Here is a 23,471-nt window from a genome sequence, read left to right as displayed (position 1 = left end):
GCTGATAACTTATAGAATCTGAGCAAAATATTTCTATAAACATGTTTCATGTAACTTAATCTCTGCTCACTTCTCCAGATCAACGGCTAATTATTATTACAACATAAAATGAAGCCATTTCAGCCCTTTGGGTCTATGCAGTTTCATTCCCCACCAGTCCTTACAAAGAGCTGCTATAGACTAGATGGACCAAATAGCCTCCCACCATACCGACCCAATTCTATAATCTCATTTTCTGACGTGATGGCCCTCAGTTCTTAACGGACTAGACAGTCATTACTGTGTTGCCTATTGTGGAAGTTTGCAATGCACAAATTGGCTGTTGGGTTTTCTGCATACCTTCGCACTTCAAAAGTACTTCGTTGTTTGTGAAGTGTGCTGTGGAATTTTCACAGACCTGTAGATCAAGTACCATAGAAACAGGTCCTTCAGCTCACTGAGTCTGTGCAGACCATGAAATACTCACTTCCATGAATCCCTTTCTCTTCCCCTCACGCTCCCATCAACACCCCCTAGATACCATGGATAATTATCCTACCACGCTGTACATCATTGGGATGTGGGACGGTGGGGTAATTCGAACACCCTGAGGAAACTCACACAGGGAGACATACCACGCCAAAGAACTGGAGGACAGATTAGGCCAAAAGCAAACCCTCTGTGCTGCACGTACTCCATAGAATTTCTTTGTGAATCCACCCCTCCACTACCTTTGTCTCAGCTCACTATACCTCGTACTGAAAAGTAAAATTGATTGTCACCTTTCCTGATCCCTGTTGCTTATTCTCAGCAGTAGTGTTTCATCCCATGTCTAGTTATCAATGACAATTTTTAAGGTTATATATAACCAGATGCTATAACTCAATATATGTGAAAAGAAATTCTTACTTGAAATCACATAGATTAGTAGCAGAGCAGCAAACAGCATTGTTCCAGTGACGGTCCTCTGTTTCTAGTGACTGCGTCTACAATATACATTTCTTCCTCTTTTTTTAAAAGATCTGTCATGGCTTGCATCATTTCCTCTTAAATTAACAAATGTCTTTGCAATGTCATACAAAAAATGGGACATTAACAAATGTCCTTTTTCTCATGTTACTGTGTATATTGTTAATAGTTTCCAGTTTGGGGAAACTGGAAGATGACTCTTAACTGAATATAACTACACACAGAGAGTAGAAGAGCTGCTAAAAAAAGCAGCATTACCTTCATCCTACACAAAATGCTGTAAGAACTCATCAGACCCGGAAAAGAGTAAAATGTTGATGTTTCAGGCTGAGACCCTTCATCCAGACTCAAGATTAAGGGTCTTTGACTGTTTACTCTTTTCTCTGGATGCTGCCTGGCCTGTTGAGTCCTCCAACAATTTCTGTGAGCTGCTTGGATTTCGAGCGTCTGCATGTTTTCTCTTGTTTGTGGTTATCTTCATCCTTACTGTTTCAGTGGCAGGATGGACAATATTCAGCTTCTGAGTCACTGCCATCAGGAAGAAGGTACAGTGGCCTTAGGTCCCACACCAGCAGGTTCAGGAACAGTAATTAACGCTCAACCATCAGGCGCCTGAACAAGTGTGGATAACTTCACTCACCAAAACACTAAACAATTCCACAACCTACTGACTCACTTTCAAGGACTTTACTATCCATGTTTTCAATATTATTTATTTATCAAGGACCTTACAAACTATGTTCTATCTATCTGTTTTATATCTACATATTTATTTTTTATTTGCAGTTTGATTGTCTTTGAGTGTAGATTTTCATTGATTCTATTGAGTATCTTTGTATTTACTGCAAATGCCTGCAAGAACATGAATCTCAGGATGGGAAACATTGAAATATTCATACTTTGATCATAAATTTACCTTGAAGTTTGATATATTGCAAAGATGGATCTGAAGCAGGACATATGACTCACAGTATGTCGTCTATATCAGTAACCCTGATATCTTGTTGACAGTGGCACAGATGAATTTTGTGGGGAATGTGTGCTTGACCCACTGCTCTATTCTCTCTAGGCTTATGTATGTGCGGCTAGACACAGCTCAAATGTCATCCGTAAATTTGCAGACTACACTCCTGTTGATCTGACTTGATAGAGGTGTGCAAGATGATAGGAGACATAGATCGAGTATCCACAAGGGTTCTCCACTCCCCCGAGCCATCCTATCATTTGCTGAAATATATTAAATTTTATTAGTTTATGAAAACCGTCTGAGATCCCTCTGATACTACCTCCCCCACTTTCACTTTGCGTGTTATGCTTTACGTCGTCCTTCACTGCCAATTTCTATCCTTTGTGCATTCCTTTTGCAATCTGTTCCAAAGATGAGGAGTCCTATCCCAGTTTGCAGTCCAATTATCATTCTTCCATTAATATCTCTAGAACAGATTTCTGACCGTAGAACCATAAGACATAGCGCAGAATTAGGCCATTCAGCCCATTGAGTAGGCTCCACCATTCAACATGTTTAGTTATTATCCTTTCCAACCTATTTTCCTGCTTTCATCCCTAACCTTTGACACCCTTACTAATCAAGAACCTTTCAATTTGCACTTTAAATATACCCAATGACCTGGCCCCTAGAACCATTTGTTCTAAGGCTATTAAAAGGCCTCCCACTACAATCAAAAGGACTCTGGAGTTCACAGTTCCACCATCCTCTGGCTAAAGAAATTCTTCCTCATATCCATTCCAAATGGACATCCGTCTATTCTGAGGCTGTGCCCTCTGGTCCTAGACACCCTCATTATAAAATAAACAATTCTTCTAATCTTCAGTAAAGAGGCACACAGACATCAAACGCTCTTCATATATTAGAAATATAGAAACATAGAAAACCTACAGCACAATACGGGCCATTCGGCCCGCAAAACTGTGCCGAACATGTCCTTATCTTAGAAATTACCTAGGGTTACCCACAGCCCTCCATTTTTCTGAGCTCTATGTACCTGTCCAGGAGTATATTAAAAGACCCTATCGTATCCACCTCCACCACCGTCGCCGGCAGCCCATTCCATGCATATTAACTCCTTGATTCCTGGGATAATTCTCATCAACCCTCTCCAATGGACAACCTTAGATAAGGTGCTCAATTCTTGGTCTTTATTGAAGTTTGTGGGAGCTTGCTGTGTGCAACGCACTCAAAATGCTGGTGGAACACAGCAGGCCAGGCAGCATCTATAAGGAGAAGCTCTGTCGACGTTTCGGACCGAGACCCTTCGTCAGGACTAACGGAAAGGAAAGAGAGTAAGAGATTTGAAAGTAGGAGGGGGAGGGGAAATGCGAATGTTAGGAGAAGACCGGAGTGGGTGGGGTGAAGCTGAGAGCCGGAAAGGTGATTGGCAAAAGGGATACAGAGCTGGAGAAGGGAAAGAATCATGGGACGGGAGGCCTAGGGAGAAAGAAAGGGGGAGGGGAGCACCAGAGGGATGGATAACAGGCAGAGTGATGGGCAGAAAGAGAGGAAAAGAAAGTGAGGGGGGAAAGAAACAAAATATATCAGGGATGGGGTAAGAAGGGGAGGAGGGGCATTAACGGAAGTTAGAGAAGTCAATGTTCATGCCATCAGGTTGGAGGCTACCCAGACGGTATATAAGGTGTTGTTCCTCCAACCTGAGTTTGGATTCATCTTGACAGTAGAAGAGGCCATGGATAGACATATCAGAATGGGAATGGGATGTGGAATTAAAATGTGTGGCCCAACACAGACTGGGAAACTGTTTCGATGAACACCTATGCTCTGTCCGCCAGAGAAAGCAGGATCTCCCAGTGGCCACACATTTTAATGTCTTCTCTGATAACACTTTTGGAAGTGAAGGTTACATCATGATCAATGTGTTCATTATGGAACTACAGTCCAGCTGGTACCCTGCCTTAAACCTAAGCCTTACCTGTAACCTTGAGCAATACGATGTCTGAATAATGAACAGTGTGCTGAACATCTAAATATCCACATAAGTATTTCCCTGAATCGCTCTCCACAAGTTCTCTTATAGTTACAAACACAGATCCATTCTGTCTTTTGATTGATGTTCTTCCATTGTCTTGATAGGCGACAATTTCCACAATGATATTGCACACTTCAGGGGAGCTTGCTTTACACCAGACTATGTTTCCCCTTTTCCGTGCATGTGGACATTCCATTGTGACTGGTTCTCCCACTCCTGCTTGTATCACCATCTTGGAAACTTGCGCCAATGAATCTGTAAGTAAAATTGAAAGTCAAGATATTAATATTTATTTATTGATTTTGTTTTATTTACAGATATAGCACAGTAACAGGCCCTACTGGCCCAATGAGCCTGCGCAGCCCAATTGCACCCATATAACCAATTAACCCTCTAACCTGTACACCTTTCGAATGTGGGACAAAACCAGAGCACGTGGAGGAAACACACACAGTCACAAGGCGAATGAACAAACTGTTTGCAGACAGTATCAGGAATTGAACCTGGATCGCTAGTGCTGTAATAGTGATACGTAGAATATAAAATACTACAGCACAGTAGATACAGCGGCAGAATTGACCCTGGATTACTAGCATTGTAGTAGCATTACATAGAACACTACAGCACCTTACAGATACTTTGGCCCATGATGTTGAGCCAATATTTTAATCTACACTCAGATCAATCTAACCCCACACAGCCCTCCATTTTTTCCCTATCATCTCTGTGTCTATCTAAGGGCCTCTTAAATGTCTCTTATGTACCTGCTCTACCATCAACCCTGGCAGGGCATTCCATGCATCACCCAATTTAAGTTTAGAAATAATCTACCCCTGACATCCCCCCTCTTCCCTCCACCAATAACCTTAAATTATGCCCCTTGAATTAACCAATTCAGCACTGGGAAAAATCTCCAACTGCCCACTTGATCAACACCTCTTATCATCTTGTACACCTCTATCATGTCACCTCTCATCTTCCTTCAGTCCAAAGCGAAGAGCCCCGACTCACTCGACCCAACTTTGTACAACACGTCTAATCCTGGCAGGAGCCTGGTAAATCTCCAATAACCATAACACTTCCATGCTGATAACTTATAGAATCTGAGCAAAATATTTCTATAAACATGTTTCATGTAACTTAATCTCTGCTCACTTCTCCAGATCAACGGCTAATTATTATTACAACATAAAATGAAGCCATTTCAGCCCTTTGGGTCTATGCAGTTTCATTCCCCACCAGTCCTTACAAAGAGCTGCTATAGACTAGATGGACCAAATAGCCTCCCACCATACCGACCCAATTCTATAATCTCATTTTCTGACGTGATGGCCCTCAGTTCTTAACGGACTAGACAGTCATTACTGTGTTGCCTATTGTGGAAGTTTGCAATGCACAAATTGGCTGTTGGGTTTTCTGCATACCTTCGCACTTCAAAAGTACTTCGTTGTTTGTGAAGTGTGCTGTGGAATTTTCACAGACCTGTAGATCAAGTACCATAGAAACAGGTCCTTCAGCTCACTGAGTCTGTGCAGACCATGAAATACTCACTTCCATGAATCCCTTTCTCTTCCCCTCACGCTCCCATCAACACCCCCTAGATACCATGGATAATTATCCTACCACGCTGTACATCATTGGGATGTGGGACGGTGGGGTAATTCGAACACCTGGAGGAAACTCACACAGGGAGACATACCACGCCAAAGAACTGGAGGACAGATTAGGCCAAAAGCAAACCCTCTGTGCTGCACGTACTCCATAGAATATCTTTGTGAATCCACCCCTCCACTACCTTTGTCTCAGCTCACTATACCTCGTACTGAAAAGTAAAATTGATTGTCACCTTTCCTGATCCCTGTTGCTTATTCTCAGCAGTAGTGTTTCATCCCATGTCTAGTTATCAATGACAATTTTTAAGGTTATATATAACTAGATGCTATAGGTCAATATATGTGAAAAGGAATTCTTACTTGAAATCACATAGATCAATAGCAGAGCAGCAAACAGCATTGTTCCAGTGACGGTCCTCTGTTTCCAGTGACTGCGTCTACAATATACATTTCTTCCTCTTTTTTTAAAAGATCTGTCATGGCTTGCATCATTTCCTCTTAAATTAACAAATGTCTTTGCAATGTCATACAAAAAATGGGACATTAACAAATGTCCTTTTTCTCATGTTACTGTGTATATTGTTAACAGTTTCCAGTTTGGGGAAACTGGAAGATGACTCTTAACTGAATATAACTACACACAGAGAGTAGAAGAGCTGCTAAAAAAGCAGCATTACTTTCAGGTTGGAGGCTACCCAGACGGTATATAAGGTGTTGTTCCTCCAACCTGAGTTTGGATTCATCTTGATGGTAGAGGAGGCCATGGACAGACATATCAGAATGGGAATGGGATGTGGAATTTAAATGTGTGGCCCGACACAGACTGGGAAACCGTTTCGCTGAACACCTACGCTCTGTCCGCCAGAGAAAGCAGGATGTCCCGGTGGCCACACATTTTAATTCCACGTCCCATTCCCATTCTGATATGTCTATCCATGGCCTCCTCTACTGTCAAGATAAAGCCACACTCAGGTTGGAGGAAGAACACCTTATATACCGGCTGGGAAGCCTCCAACCTGATGGCATGAACATTGACTTCTCTAACTTCTGTCAATGCCCCTCCTCCCCTTCTTACCCCATCCCTGATATATTTAGTTTTTCCCCCCTCCCTTTTTTTGCTCTCTTTCTGTCCATCACTCTGCCTGTAATCCATCTCCCTCTGGTGCTCCCCTCCCCCTTTCTTTCTCCCTAGGCCTCCCGTCCCAGGATCCTTTCCCTTCTCCAGCTCTGTATTCCTTTTACCAGTCACCTTTCAAGCTCTCAGCTTCACCCCACCCCCTCCGGTCTTCTCCTATCATTTTGCATTTCCCCTCCCCCTCCTACTTTCAAATCTCTTACTATCTTTCCTTTCAGTTAGTCCTGACGAAGGGTCTTGGCCCGAAACGTCGACAGAGCTTCTCCTTATAGATGCTGCCTGACCTGCTGTGTTCCACCAGCATTTTGTGTGTGTTGCTTGAATTTCCAGCATCTGCAGATTTCCTCGTGTTTGCTGTGTGTAAGTTTGTTGTTGAGTTTCTTGTGTTACAATTTGTGAACTATTTTAGTAACAGTCTGAAAGCGACGTAGAAGGTAAAATAGGTGTTGTTCCTCCAACCTGAGTGTGGCTTCACCTTGACAGTAGAGGAGGCCATGGATAGACATATCAGAATGGGAATGGGACGTGGAATTAAAAAGTGTGGCCCGACACAGACTGGGAAACCGTTTCGCTGAACACCTATGCTCTGTCCACCAGAGAAAGCAGGATCTCCTAATGGCCACACATTTGAGTTCCACGTCCCATTCCCATTCTGATACGTCTACCCATTCCTGCAGATTTCCTCATGTTTGCTTTGTGTAAGTTTGTTGTTGAGTTTCTTGTGTTACAATTTGTGAACTATTTTAGTAACATTCTGAAAGGGATGTAGAAGGTAAAATAGAAATAAAAATCTTAATTTTCCTTTATCATTTCATCTCACTCATTGATGGCTTCTCATGAATTAGAACTCTGCTGGGAATTAAAATTGCAAGCGAACTCAACCATGGCCATTCTGATCTCCATCTAAACTCAGAAGAAAATATTTCCACACCTGATCAGGAAGCGTTTCGAGAAAATTGGAGGGGAAACCTCATAGGCTGTGCGATATCGGTTCTGACAAAAAAAAAGACATCTGACTGACACATATCATGCAGATTGTATCAAGTACAACCAAGCCTAAGCCTGACCCATAAAGACAAGAGATGTTTCAGAAGCTGGAGATCCAGAGTAACATGCACAAAAGTTAGAGGAACAAAACAGATTAGGCAGCATCTATGGAGAGGAATAAAGACTTGACGTTTCAGGCGAGACCCTTCATGAACACTGATGAAGAGTGTTGGTCTGAAATGTCTTTTTATTCTTCTGCATAGATGCTGCTTGACCTGCTGAGTTCATCCAGCATTTTGTGTGTGTTGCTAAGCCTAACCCAAATGTTTTAGCAGAAAATACACCAACTCGACTTGTACCTAGCTTACATAGTCAGGTATGCATCAAGTAGGCATAATCTGATCTGGAATTCCAATCTTATCCCCTTGTCATTATTAGCTTTTAATAATGCATTAAAACTCATCTTTTTAATAGGTTCACATCAGGACATTGTTCCTTTGTCTTACAACCAGATTTGCATCACTGCTTTTCAGTGAAGAACAACCACTTCATAATTTAGTATCTGTGTGCCGTCTATCCATGTAGATGAATATACAAATTTGAATTCACAGTGAGTAACATTATCGAAGAGAAGTTCAGTATTCCAGTGATGGGTCTTTGGATTAGTGATGGATCACCAATTTGTACTGAGAACCCATTCCTACGACAATCCAAGGATGTGCTGGGGGCAGCCTGCAAGTCACGCCATATATCCGGCACCAACATAGCATGCCTACAACTTACTAACCCTAACTCATACATCTTTGAAATGTGGGAGGAGGCTGGAGCAGCCAGAGGAAACCCAATTGGTCATGGCGAAAACATATAAACTCCTTACTGGCAACGACAGGAATTGAAAGCAGATCGCTGGCCTTGCGGAGTGTTACACAAATTGCTACATGCAACGTCAGCATTCATTTCAAGAGGACTGGAATATAAAGGCAAGGATGTAATGTTGAAACTTTATAAAGCACTGGTGAGGCCTCACTTGGAGTGCTGTGAGGCCATTACCCTCAAAAGGATGTGCTGAAACTGGAGAGGGTTTTAAGGTGGTTCACGAAAATGATTCCAGGATTGAACAGCTTGCTATAATATAAAGATTTTTACTCCTCATGTATGTGAAGAATATAAAAAATAGTGAATTCAATTCATATGAAGAGTGTTTGGTGGCTCAGGGCCTGTATTCACTGGAATTCAGAAGAATGAATGGTGACCTAATTGAAGTCTATCGAATATTTAAAGGTTTTGATAGAGTTGATGTGGAGAGGATGTTTCCTATGGTGAGAGCATCTGAGACCAGAGTTTACAGCCTCAGAATAGAGGCGTGTCCTTTTAGAATGAGCATGAGCAGGAAATTCTTCAGCCAGAGGGTGGTGAATCTGTGGAAATGTTGCCACAGGCAGAGGTTGATAGATTCTTAATTGGTCAGGGCATGAAGAGATATGGGGAGAGGGCAGGAGACTGGGGCTGAGAGGAATAATGCATCAGCCTTAATGAAATGGTAGAACCATCTTGATGGGCTAAATGGCCTAATTCTGCTCCTATATCTTATTGTTTTGTTGCCGTGCTGCCCTTCAATGCTACTGTGCCACTCTTCACTTGGTGCCCTTGTTGACATCAAGGAATTTAAAACTACAGCCCCTCTCTATTTCTGTTCTGTTGAGACTGGCTCATAGACCTCAAGCTTCTGTCTCCTGGACTGGGTCTCTCACTTCCTCACAAGCGAACAAATATCTTTGCAACATGGCGTAGAGTACAAGGCATTGACATACATCCTGCTTCACAACTTGCTGCAGGATGTCAACCAAGTTCCATTTTAAGCACATTAACTGTTGCTGACTGATGCTTGACAGCTTGTCTGCAAGTCAACACATTCACAGAGAAAGGATGCTGCACACAACAGGAACTAACTCAAAGGCTTCAACTGGAAACATATTTTTTCAATTTGTTATTCGAAATTTATTTTCCATATTCACCTCTATTAAAGTGGAAGAAAGCTTTTAGATTCTAAACACAGAAAATTGATGCTGGTGCAGCTGGTATCTTGGATATTTTGTGTAGTCCTATTGCAGTTGTGGAAGAAAAATAGGGGGTATGGGTAACCCTAGATAATTTCTAAAGTAAGTACATGTTTGGCATACCATTGTGGGCTGAAGGGCCTGTATTGTGCTGCAGGTTTTCTATGTTTCTATGTGGTGGTTATTATAAAACTACTTGTGACACCGTGAAGTACAGATTGAAAGGGCCATCTATATTGTTGCAGATCTGGAGTTAATTGTGGATAAGATTCAATGCTGAAATTAGTTTTGTTATTTGTTAAGCACATGTTTCCCTCTCTACCCCTCTCCACTTTTTGCAGGGATTGTTCCCTCCGCAACTGCCTGGTCCACACGTCCCTCCCCACAGATCTCCCACCTGGTACTTATCCCTGGAAGCGGAAGTGCTACACCTGTCCCTACCCCTCCCCTCTTTCCACTATTCAGGGCCCCAAACAGTCCTTCCAGGTGAGGCAACACTTCACTTGTGAGTCTGTTGGGGTCATCTATTGCATCCGGTGCTCCCGGTGCGGCTTCCTCTACATCGGCGAGACCTGACGCAGATTGGGGGACCGCTTCGTCGAGCACCTCCACTCCGTCCGCCACAACAGACAGGATCTCCCGGTTGCCACCCACTTCAACTCAGCTTCACATTCCCATTTGGATATGACCATACATGGCCACCTCTACTGCCATGAGGAGGCCAAACTCCGGTTGGAGGAGCAACACCTCATATACCGTCTTGGTATGAACATTGAATTCTCCAACTTCCCGTAATTCCCTCCCTCTCCCTTCCCCCATCCCACTTTCACTCTGCCTCCTCTTCCAGCTGCCTATCACCTCTCTCATGATTCTGCCTTCTACTACTACCCATAGTGCTTTCCCCTTACATTCCTTCTTCACCTTTCCTGCCTTTCGCCTCCCTGCTTCCCCACCCCCACCCCTTGATCTATCCTCTGATTGGTTTTTCACCTGGCACCTACCAGCCTTCTTCTTCCCACCCTCCCCCGACCTTCTTTATAGGGCTCCTGCCCCCTCCTTCTTCAGTCCTAATGAAGGGTCTCGGCCCAAAATGTTGACTGCTCGTCTCAACGGATGCTGTCGACCTGCTGAGTTTCTCCAGCGTGTTGTACGTATTGATTTGACCACAGCGTCTGCAGTGTACTTTGTGTTTAGTTTTGTTATTGTCAGTTGTACTGAGGCATTGTAAAAAAAAGACTTTCTTCCGCATTCCATCTGCACAGATCATTTAATTCACACATTGCATTGAGGGAGTACAATGGAAAGGCTTTAACATTTTGCAGAATACCTCGTTACAGTTCCAGAGAAAGTGCAGTGCAGACAATGAAGTGGAAGGCAACAGTGAGGATCTTGCTGACCCATGTGTGGTCGTCGGAGAACAAAACTGAGGATCTGAGGACAAGACTGCTGTATCAGAGATGAGAAAAATCTCAGTTGTTTGTTGTATCGGAACTTGGACAGGCCAGCTGCAGCAGTCAGACCAGAAGGATTTATGATTTACAGAATGGACTGAAGTGCGGACTCACGTAAGGCAAAGGGAGGAGGTGTGTGTTTCATGGTCAGATCTTGTCAGTGCTCTGACTTGGCAATTCTGTCAAACAGTGTACAATCGTCTTGGAACACCTAAAGATCAATTGCAGACCTATCTATTTGCCTTGGAAGTTATCTGTGATCTTGACAGCAGCTTATGTATCACCAGTGGCCGACAATAAACAAGCACTCACAACACTGCATGACGTCTGCAGACAAGAAACAGCCCATCCCGTCACTTTTCAAATTGTAGCCGGAGACATCAACCAGCACTGTTTGAAGAAGACCCTGCTCAGTTACCACGGTAGCACCAGAGGTCCCTGCATTCCAGACCACTGCTGCACTATGTTAATGAATGGCTGCTGTTCCTTGCCCAGACCGCAGTTTGGTAAATTGGATCACTTGGCTGTCCTTTTCCTCGCTGTATACAGGCAGAGCCTAAAAAGCAGGGTGGCAGAGAGAAAAAAAAAGAAATAAGGTGGATGATCTTGTTGCACTGTTGTCGATTGTCAGGTATGATGTTGTGACTGATTGACTGGAGGCAGTGAATGGGAATAAAATGATCTTTTTCTGGTTGGCTGCCGAAGACGAGTGATGTTCAGCGGGGGTTGGTGTTGGCTCTGCTTCTTTTTATGCAGCATATCAATGATTTAGATGATGGAATAGATAGGTTTTTGCCAAATTTGCAGAATATACAAAGACTGGTGGAGGGGCAGGTAGTGTTGAGGAAGCAGGTAGGATGCAGAGTGACTTAGATAGATTTGGAGAATGGGCAAGAGAGAGGCAAATGAAATACAATGTTGGAAAATGCATGGCCACACACATTGCTAGAAGAATAAATATGCAGACTATTTTCTAAATGCGGAGAAAATCCAAAATCTGAGATGTAAAGGGACTTTGGAGTCCTTGTGCAGAGCACCCTAAAGGTTAACTTGCAGGTTGAGTCGGTGATGAGGAAGGCAAATGCAATGTTAACATTCATTTCAAGAGTTCTAGAATAGGAGAGCAGGAATGTGATGCTGAGGCTTTATAAGGCACTTGTGAGGCCTCACCTTGAGTGCTGTGAACAGTTTTGGGCTCCTCATCTTCGAAAGGATGTGTTGGCATTGGAGAGGATTCGGAGGAGATTCACAAGAATGATTCTGGGAATGAAAGGGTTATCATAAAAGGAATGTTTGATAGCTGTGGGTCTGTACTTGCTGGAATTTAGAAGGCTGAGGGGGATCTGATTGGAACCTTTTGAATGTTGAAAGGCCTAGACAGAGTAGATGTGGAAAGGATGTTTCCCATGGTGGGTGAGTCTAGGAATAGAGGGTACTTCCTTAGGATTGAGGAGCATCTATTTAAAACAAGAATGAGGATAAATTTTTGGTGGTGAATTTGTGGAATTTATTACCACAGGCAGCTGTGGAGGCCAGGTCATTGGGTGTAATTAAGGTAGAGGTTGATAGGTGAATGGACATGGCATCAAAGATTTTGGGGAGAAGGCTGGGCAGTGGGGCTGAGAAGCCTTGACTTCTTCTGCTATCCTGTGAAGTAACTCTCTTTAGCAGTTTTCTAAAAACCTGGTAAGATTGTGTGCTTCTGGTAAGTGTTTTGGTTTGGCTAAAGATAAGGAGCAATGTGTCCAATTTAGGAATGTTGTATCAGCCAGTCAGGATTGTGGGATTTAGTGAAGGTTCTAGACAGCTGGGCAGAAAGGGATTTCTGAAGGACAGTAGTCTTGTTTGGGGTGCATTAGGGTGGGAACTACAAAGCTGCGCAGGAGGGAAGATGCCTCAGAATGCTGTTGGAAGGATACTCTCCATTGCAAGAAGTGCTTTGGCCAGTACTCATAAGAGAGCCAGTTCATTTGAGACGTCTTTGAGGGAAATTCGGACGATGGGAGTTGCTTTCATGCAGACCGTGGGTCCAGCGAGTTAGTAAAGTGATACACCCACAACTAGTCCAGAAATGAGTTCCGATGTTATTGTGCACATTGGACTGGTTTAACTGTAATGGGCCCTTTTCTTTTTTCTCTTCTTAACTGTAATTTTAGTAAATATACTTTGTTATAATTTTCTGCTGATGTACGATCTGTTATTTCCGGGTATGGGCTGTATTTACACTCATTCATTCACATTGAAGTTTCTTAAATTGGAACATTCCAGTGCTCCTGTTTGGTTGAACACCAAATCATACAGACACTGGACTTGTATTGCTTATGAAAGGCAGACTTCCCACCGCTGAGTCATGTGGCTGTCAGCAGAATTAGATAATGTGCCAAGTTGGTGCATGAGCCCCGGTGAGAGGGTTACATTTGTGGGGAGCTCATCCCAGATATCGGATACTGTGTGAATGCTGCTTTAGGATTGATTAAGTGGTTTATTTGTGAGTTTAAGCTGGTGTTAGGGGAAATGAGGTGTGTCCTAATGAAGTTACTTTAATATGGATGCTGTGGGGATTAAGGTTTGGTGCAATTTGAAGAGGTCATCCACAAATAATTCTTTTATTCTGAGTGGCGTATATATTTGAATTCCAAATGAACTGCTACTGAGGGTGCTGAGTTTTGTAAAAGTACCTGGAAAAGTTACTCTGATTGAATGGCATTTTGTCCAATCAGCTGGCAAGGATGTCATGATAGACCAGGCTACCAATGACATGACCTATGTTGAGCTTCCCGATAGGATAGGGACACCTGGAGAGGCGGGGCTCTGGGCAGTCCATAGTTTTAGAGAAGGTGGGAATGCAGCTGAGGGTGAAGACTTAAAGGATAAGTTGTTCTCACTCTGTGAAGTTAGGGAAAGAAATTGTCTGATGTGAGAAGTCTATCTGGTCCTCCAGCAGTTGATTTGAGCTCTGAGTTGGTTTTGCCTATTGCATCACTGGTTGATGAATGTCAAAGTGTACTTGTGGAGAGCAAAAGTTATCGTAGGCTTAGAATGTTGTCTGGAGTTAAGCCCACACCTGATGGGGAAGACGACCATGAGGCTTGGGCTGAGCAGACACCTCAGTCACTGGTTGTATGGCAGTGCTCAGATAATGCGAAGTAACTGAGTCTAGTAGAGAGTTTAAAGGTTCCGGTGGGTGATACAGTGATTTTTCCTAAAGGCAGAAAACCCATTAGCCACTTCAGCGAATTCCCTGCAAGCTCTGGAGGATGCTTTTGGCACAGCTGAAAGTACAACTGATTTTAGGATGAAGTGTAGGTGCACATTCCAGGAGGAAAGAGAGTTGTTGTCTGCCATGACACAATTGCTTAATGTATTCAAAAGACCCACAAGCTGCACTCTCCTCTGTGTTTTACTGAATTTCTTTGAGAAGTTAGATTGGAGGAAAACATGATTGAGAAGTGGAGAATTTCCAAAAGCAGATTAGTGTCTTCAGTGGTAGCCTCTGCTGTTAAAAGGGCCCCAGATGCCACGAAGATAGATCTTCTGAGGAATGAGTCGAAAACCCTTTGAGCTGAGCTGACTCGATGGATGCCTGCAAATGTTTCAGCTAAATGTGACACGTCTGTTTGGAAACCCGACAAACCTGTAGGACGTGCTAAGCAGAGGATTGCTGCTGGAAAGTGCCTTTGACTGGAGAGGTGACTGGTCTTTTCTGTTACAACAGTGGAGAAGGTGGGTATTTCGAGTGATACTGTGAGTGACAGGAAATTCTTCAAAAAGTAAGTCAGCAGTTAGTCAAAGAAGGAAGAAATCTACAGAGGGACACAGTAAAGGAATGTTCTGGCACTTCAGAGAGAATACGTTCCAATCAGTGTATCAAGGCAAATACTAAAGTGTAAAACAGTGTTCCCGATGATTTAGTGGGACCAAGCTCTGATGTATCCATATAGATTGAAGGTATTTATCTTAGAGCCATACTGGACACTGGTTCTCAAATTACATCACTTTACAGATCCTTCAACAATGAGTATTTGATGCATTTACCATTGACACCACTCAGTTCCCTTGTGATTTGGGGGCTTAGTACTGATGATTACCTGCACGATGGTTACTTATCGTTGAAACTGCAATTTTCAGAAGCAGGTGTTGGAGTAACTGAGGCTTTTGATATCCCTGTGTCAGTCTGCCAGGAACTGGTTGAAAAAGGGGAAGCTTCATTTTTGTGGGAACAAATACTCTAATTGCAAGAAGGCTCATGGGAGCATTTAAAAAGGGAGATGAGAGAAGTTTTTGAAAAACATGTCCATGCACCCAGTGTTCAGAGCTGCTTTTGAGGAAGTGCAAGTTCCTCCTTAGCTCATTGATGAGCCTAAATAAGAAACTGTGTCGTAAACCCAGTCCAAAGCTGAGATGTTACATCCTGAAAAAACAGCTGAAGCAACTGGATAGCCCAAGTTCCCCGGAATGCCTGATGCGAGACCCTCCTGTTGGATGCTCTAGAGGATCTCGAAGAAGAGTCATGCTTAGCTGCTGGAGTGCTGGTGAGACCTGAACTGCAGAAACCTTTGGCTGTCCATGCAAACAGGATGACAGTATTGGTGGTGGTTGATCCAAGTGTACTCGCCACACTATTAGAGTGACGGAGGACACCCCTTTCCAAGAGAGGTCGCACTGTTTAGGACCAGTGGAGGTTGAACATGTTCAGCAGCCCCAGTTTAAACTGGGCTCCAGAATAATTGTGGATGAAGCTGAGTTTAGTCAAGTGGCAAGGGGACCGGAGTGACTGGAATGAATGAGTGATAGACGGGGGAGGCATCACCGAGAAAACAGGAACAGTACTGAGCAGTGGCTGAGGCTGAAGAAGCTGAAGATGAAATAAGATGGTCTCAGAGAGTCAGGAAACCCCCAATAGGCTGGCATATGATGTACCAGGAAAACAGTGTCCTGTCCATCCAATGGACTGCCAATATGTTATTGCCAATTACAAATGGATTGGGGAACCTGAGATCACAAACTGCATTTGAATACCATGTTATTAATAATGGTTCAATAAGTTCCAAAGTCATGAGAATGTGACTATTTTTGGTATGGGAGGGGAGGAGTGGGGTGAGTGTAATGCTCTAGTTAAGATTTCTACTGCTACGCTGAGTGGAATTTATTTTATCAGTGTTTCGTAAGAGCAGTGTGTGCCACTGGTAAGAGCATTTTAGCTTCAACTACAGGCAAGGAACCATGTTTTCCAAGACAGGAATGTTGTGTCAGCCAATCAGGATTGTGGGATGTGAAGAAGGTTCTAGAGAGCTGTGTGGGAAGAGATTTCTGAAAGACAGTCGTCTGTTTTGGGCTCCTTTAGGGCTGGAGCTGCGGAGCGGGTCAGGAGGGAAGATGCTGCAAAGTGCCTTTGGATGGAGAGTCCCCATTGCAAGAAATGCTTTGTGCAGATGAATAGCTGGAAGAAGGAAGGGCCAATACTCATGAGAGATTCGGTTTGTCTGAACTGCCTTTGAGGGAAATTCTGACAGTGGCAAATGGTTTCATACAGACCATGGTTCGAGCACGTGAGGAAAGCAATACACCCCCTGACTACCACTGAAATGAGCTCCAGCGTTTATGTGCACATTGGACTGGTTTAACTGTAACGGGCCCTTTAATTTATCTTAGCAGATTTCTGTAACTATAAATCTGGTAAATGTACTTTCTTTATAATTTCATGCTGGTGTACGATCTGTTAGTTCTGGGTTACCGATAATTGTGTATGGGAAGTGCTTACACAGCATTCGCTGAGATTGAGGTTTCTTTCATTGGAACATTGCAACATTCCTGTTTGGTTGAACCCCAGATCATACTGACCTGAGACGTATTTTGCTTATGAAAGTCAGCCTCCTCATCAATGAGTCACCTGGCTGTTAGCAGAGTTAGAAAAAGAGCCAAGTTGGTGCACAAGCCCCAGTGAGAGGGTTACATATAGACTTGCCTTGGTAGCCCACAGGAAAATGCATCTCAGGGCTGTATGTGTAGACATATATGTACTTTGATAATAAATTTACTTTGAACTTTGATATCTAAAGCAGAGACTGATTGGTTATTGATAAGTATGGTCATCAAAGGTTACAGGAAGAAGGGAGGAAAATGGGGTTGAGAAGGAAAATAAATCAGACTTGATGGACTGAACAGCAGAATTCTACCCAATGAGTTTGTCTTTACTACAGAGATCTACATCAAGGGAGATGTAGATGCTGGAAATTTTAAACAATACACACAAAATGGTGTAAGATTTCAGAAGGCCAGGCAGTGTCAATGGAGGGAATTGAATAGTTGACATTTCTGGTGGAGAACCTTCATCACAACTGGAGGGAAGGGAGCAGAAGCCAGAAGAAATAGGTGTGGGGAGGAGCACGGACTGGCAGGAGGAGTCCAGGTGAAGGGGAAGTAGGTTTGAAAGGGAAAGATGTGAGAAGCTTGAGGGTGATAGGTAGAATAGATAAAGGACTGAAGGAGAAGGAATCTGATAGGAGATGACAGTGGACCAACGTATTAAGGGCAACGGCTGGAGACTCAGGGGGAGATGATGGGAAAGGGAGGGAAAGAAAAGGGCTAAGAGGGCTGCTGGAGTGAGAACATGGCCTTCCAGTATTCAATAGTGATCCCATTTGGAGTCTTCCATTGAATCCTGAAACTTCTGTTCAGCTTCCTCACTGAAAGGTTCAGGTCTGTACAACACAGATTTACCGATTCTTGCTCCTGATTCTGGCCTTCTAGTTCTTCCATCTCCCCAGTCCCTAAGGTTGTCTGGACACCTCTCCGCCAACACGTCTGATACTTGCTGGTTCCTGTGGTGGTGCATTAATGGGCTCCTAGAGCGGGCGGTGCTCCATAGGTGCAGTGTATTCACAGCGTGGTAAGCCTTTTGCAATATCAAGATTCAGCGTCTATGAGCTCTGTGAGAATTTAAGTTTGGGTACTTTGTTGTATTATAATTACAAAAATATATTTACTGCAAGTTTATAATTCTATAATACTACAAAACTGAGACAATGCAATGAGTAACTCGAACTAAATTAAAATGTTTCCAACACAGTCTATGATATATTTATCCCCTGCAGTGCTGAATAATCCCAGAACCCCTCCATGGTACCCGAGGACACTGAGCGGCTGTTCTCCACGGATACAGATATACCCCGGAAGATTGTCATGTCGTCAGCCTGGGCAGAGCCCTCTGCTGCCCACCTCAAGAACCCATGAATAGCTATCTTTGCCAGACCCAGGTACTAGCTTATGAGAATATCCTCCTCTCTCCCTACAGTGGAGTTCACTGTATGTTTCACCAGCTCTGTGCAGTTCTGCTTTTAGTTTATTATGTACACGGGTAAGCTTTCTATCTGGGAGTCTATGGGGTTGTTGTTAGGCTGGTAACCAGGCATCAGTTTCCTGTGGTTCAATTTCAGGCTGCAGCTCATGCTTTGGGTCAAATTTCAACTTTCAGGATTTAAGTTATTTGTCACATGTACATCAATGCATAGAGTGAAATACATTATTTGTGTTAAGAACCAACATAGTCGAGGTTGTGCTGAGGAGGGAGAAGTTGGCAGTGTGTTAGGGAATTGGAAAGGAGACGCTAGCAATGTGTTGGGGTTTGATGAAGAGATTAAGCACAAAATGTTGATTGTCTACTCCTCTCCATAGATCCTGCCTGTCCTGCTCAGTTCTTCCAGCATTTTGTGTGTGTTACCAGTGCATCCTTTCCCCTTCCCAAACTCACTATCTGCCACTTCCAAATATACTGACAACTTCCCACCAATACATTGAATACTTCTCACTAATATACTGACAACAACTCCTTCTCCCTTTCACAACCCTGTGAACTCCCTCCTCCCAACACACTGACAACTTCCACTATCCCTTCCCCAACACACTGCCAATTTCCCTCACCCCTCCCCAATACATCGCCTACTCTCCTTTTCTTTCCCCACATGTTGCCGACTCCTCTCTTTCCATCCCCATCACACAGCCAACTTACAACTCCCTGGAACTTGGCAACTCCCTCCACCACAACATCACCAACTTCCCTCCCCCCAACACACCACCAACTTCCAATTCCCAGCAGCCTGGCAAATTCAATTTCCCCCTCCTCAATGCCAACTACTCCCTCCCCAAGACATCATGATCTTCTCTCTGCCCCACTTCCTCAACACTTTGTCATCTCCATGATCCTGAATGCATTCTGTCAGCCCATTACACTACCCCAGCCCCCGGCAACTACCAACTCAACCCCAAGCACCAGTTACCAGCTGTCCCTCCACCCAAATCAACATTCCCCCAGCACTGGGCTCCATGCCACCTTGTCTTGCGCATAGATTTCATCAAGTCTATGGTTGCTGAACACCTCTGAGCTTGTTCAGGGACAAGGAGGGATGAAGACCAAAGTGGCCACCAGCTGCTTGCTCCTGCACCAGGCCAACACAGCCCCATAGAATGCTGTCATGGTTGGGGGTTTATGGGAAACAGCTGCACAAAAACAAAGAAACGTTTACCCGACTTTATTTGTGATGTTTTCTAGGTTTTCTTTGGAGCTTGAATTAATTATTATTAGTGAGCAACCACTGAATACACTACAGTTTCTGAGTAATGTTGTGTTCAGGCATTTCTAGGAGCATCTTGTACTGGAAGATTGATGTGCGTGTTTTCCACGTAATCTCTACATTGCTTTCCACTGGCATACGCCACAGGCTTTTCCTGTATTTTGAAGTGTGAAATATAGTTAGTGGTGGACTGTTGACGGGGGGGCTGAACTCAGAAAATGGCAGAGGAGAGCATTAGTGAGAAGAATTGGAGAGTAAGTAAACAAACCTCAAGAGCTTTTCCTAGGTCTATAAAGAGAAAATAAATCTATGTGAACATAGAAAGTGAGCCTGGGGAAATGCCACGGGGAATGAGTAAATGTCATCCAGGAATGGCCTCTTCTTTTTACTACAGTCGGGGAGGAGATGAGCATCCTGAAGACCCACCCTCAAAAATTTAGGAACAGTTTCTTCCTCTCTGCTTTCTGACTTTTGGGTGGTTCATAAACCCTTGACCACTCCCTTGTTACTAATACAAGAGGCTCTGCAGATGCTGGAAATCCAGAGCAACACACAGAACATGCTAGAGGACCTCAGCAAGCCAGGCAGTATTGACGGACAGGAAGAAGGTGTCAACTTTACAAACTGAGACCCTTCATCAATACTGGAAACTCAGATCCATCTTCTTCAGATCACCATAAAAACAAAGAAAGCCATGGAGTTTGTTCAATACCCGTGCCATCCAACCAAAATGTTCAACTGAATTAGTCCATTTGCTTGCATTTGGCCCATATCCCTTCAGGCCTTTTTTATTCATGTATCAGTCCTAATGTTTTTTAAATGTAATCGTATCTGCCTCTACAGCTCCCTCTGGTAACTTTTTCCATATGCCCGCCACCCTCTGTAAGAAGAAGTTGTCCTTCAGTTCCCTTTTAAACTTCCCTTCCTCTCACATTCAACCTATTCTTTGGTTCACATGACAATGAACTTCACTTGGAGTTACAAAACAAAGTAAAATTGTGTAAATGTCAGAACCTATTGAGAAACAGGATGGCTTCGTCTGCTTTTGAACTCCTTCAGTTAGCTCCTGGTTTGCTGCTTTCATTACTTCCTTTGTACCACTTTCAAAGAAACACTTTCTTGTTCATTCTAGGTATAACCATAACACTTGTATCATCTTACTGGAATTTCCAACCATCCGATACAGGTATTGATTTTGTAGAGACCTGCAGCATGCAACAAACAAGCTATTGGGATCTCAATGTTGTGCCAACTTTTTAACCTACTCCAAGACCATTCTAACCCTTCCCCTCCCACACAGGCCTCCATTTTTCTTTCATCCTTGTGCCTATCTAAGAATATCTTGAACGTTCCTGATTTATTTGTCTCTACCACCACCCCTGGCAGTGCATTCCACTCCCTGTATGAAAAACCACCTCTGATATACCCCCCATACTTCACTCCAATCACCTTAAACATATGCCTTCTTGTATTAGTCATTGCCATCCTGGGTAATAGGCTCTGGATGTCCACTCTATCTATTCCTCTTGTCATCTTATACATCTCAATCAGGGTATTGTCTAACCAGTGCTTTCCAAATGTATAAACCGGTTGCTTTGGTAAACTAGGTGAATGGTCTGAATTTGTGAAAGGCGTCTCAGAGAGGAGATGAATTTTTAAGCCATCATTTGACATTTAATATCATCTTGCTACTTAACTGAACTGAACTTATCAGTCTTGTCTTCTACCTGAGTATTATACAAATAATGATGGCAGTTAATGAGCAGCAGGAAGAGAGCTGACAAGGCAACTGCAAGTACAACATGCCATTGGGATGGTCTTGGCTTCCTGCAGAATATGACAAAGACATTGACAGATCTAGTCTAATGGGCACATTCACACTTTCTCCTTCTCCAGTATTGCCCTCTGTTTTCTTGATCTGATAAGTTCAAATATGATGTAGACGTGAACACATGTGCCTCTCACTCAATATCAGCAAGATCAAAGATATTATTATTGACTTCAGTAGAGGAAAACTGGAGGTCCATGAGCTGGTCCTCATCAGGGGTGTTACAAATTTCTTGTTGTTACAATTTCAAAGGATCTGTGCCATTACAAAGAAAGTATGGCAGCACCTTTACTTTCTTAGATGTTTGTGAAGGTTTACATGTCATTTAAAACTTCACAAGGATGATTTTGGGAATGGAAGTGTTATCATACAAAGAACGTTTGATAGCTTTGGGTCTGTAGTAGCTGGAATTTAGAAGGGCGAGGGGGATCTGATTGAAACCTTTTGAATGTTGAAAGGCCTAGACAGAGTAGATGTGGAAAGGATATTTCGAATAGTGTGGAAGTCTCGGAAGAGAGGGCACAGGATAGAGGGGCGTGAATTTAAATCAAAGGTGGCATGTGACAGGTGAGACCAGTTGATCACCTTTTACCTCTTCCACCTATCCCTTCCCAGACTGTAACTTCATTCCCCCTGTCGCTCACCACATCTGATTTCTCCTTCCCATTCCCTCCACCTTCTTATTCTGTCTTCTTCCTCTTTCCTTTACAATCCTGATGATGGTTCTTGCTCAATAAAGTCAACTGTATATCTCCCCACCTGCCAAAGATTTTCAAACACGAGGAAGTCTGCAGATGCTGGAAATTCAAGCAACACACACAAAATGCTGGTGGAACGTAACAGGCCAGGCAGCATCTATAGGAAGATGCACTGTCGACATTTCGGGCTGAGACCCTTCATTAGGACTAACTGAAAGAAGAGATAGTAAGGGATTTGAAAGTAGGAGGGGAAGGGGAAATCCGAAATGATAGGAGAAGACAGAAGGGGGTGGGGTGAAGCTAAGAGCTGGAAAGGTGATTGGCAAAAGGGATTCAGAGCTGGAGAAGGGAAAGGATTATGGGACGGGAGGCCTAGGGAGAAAGAAAGAAAGGGAGGGGAGCACCAGAAGGAGATGGAGAACAGACAAAGTGTGATGGGCAGAGGGAGAGAAAAAAAAGGGGGAAATAATTAAATCAGGGATGGGGTAAGAAGGGGAAGAGGGGCATTAACAGAAATTAGAGAAATCAATGTTGAAAGGTGAAAAGTTTAAGGAGAGATATTGTCTTTATGTTGGTTCTTTTTCTGCAGCCTCCCCAGTGGTCCACTGGGTCAATAGCTGTGAAATCACTGGTCACCTATATTATGGAGCTATAGCTGTCCTGGGGATACTGAGAGCTGTCACGCTGGTTCCACAGTAGAATTTACACAATGCTGACAAAATCCCATTCAGGTTCTAATTATCCCGTTCCATATGGGACTCTTGGCATCTCTTGAAGCTCTGAAATACGTGGAAACTTCCAGTTCTGGACCCTGAATCACCCCTGACATTAACTCTTATTCCTCTGGTGGCCGTACCTTCTGTGGCTCAGATCCTGATCTGTTGGAATTCCTTCTCTACAGCTCTCTGGCCCTCTCTTTCATTCTCGCTCTAAAGGCTTGTTAAATCCCACCAATTGCTGAGGTTTTTGGTCACATGTACCTTCTCCCTCTACATGTGACTCAATGACAAATGTCAGATAATGTTGCTGCACATGGCCTTTGGCCCTATCAATCAACTTGAAGCTGCTGTGGAAATGAAATTTGTTGTTGTTTTATTACAATAGATTGCTCAATAAACTTTATAAAATCTATCTGTTTTTATTCACTTCTGGATTATTTTAACTAACATAATTTGGAATAGT

General features: G+C 43.4%; 1 protein-coding gene across 5 annotated transcripts in view; it reads right to left on the bottom strand.

The window, feature by feature from the left end:
- The window catches only part of LOC140717298 (polymeric immunoglobulin receptor-like), a 120,187-nt gene that overhangs the window by 31,530 nt on the left and 65,186 nt on the right, over positions 1-23,471 (bottom strand). Inside the window, exon 1 of one of the 5 annotated variants that reach the window (XM_073030744.1) lies at positions 889-970. The exons of the other annotated variants lie outside the window; for them this stretch is intronic. Within the exon in view, the coding sequence (XP_072886845.1) occupies positions 889-928 (40 nt within the window). The 5' untranslated portion in view covers positions 929-970. Of the gene's footprint in view, positions 1-888; positions 971-23,471 lie in introns of those variants that run through there. 5 annotated transcript variants of the gene reach the window in all.

The sequence above is a fragment of the Hemitrygon akajei genome, chromosome 27 (assembly GCF_048418815.1).
Source record: "Hemitrygon akajei chromosome 27, sHemAka1.3, whole genome shotgun sequence".
Taxonomy (NCBI): domain Eukaryota; kingdom Metazoa; phylum Chordata; class Chondrichthyes; order Myliobatiformes; family Dasyatidae; genus Hemitrygon; species Hemitrygon akajei.
The sequence above is the reverse complement of the archived record's forward strand: the minus strand, read 5'-3'. Positions and strand labels throughout refer to the sequence as shown.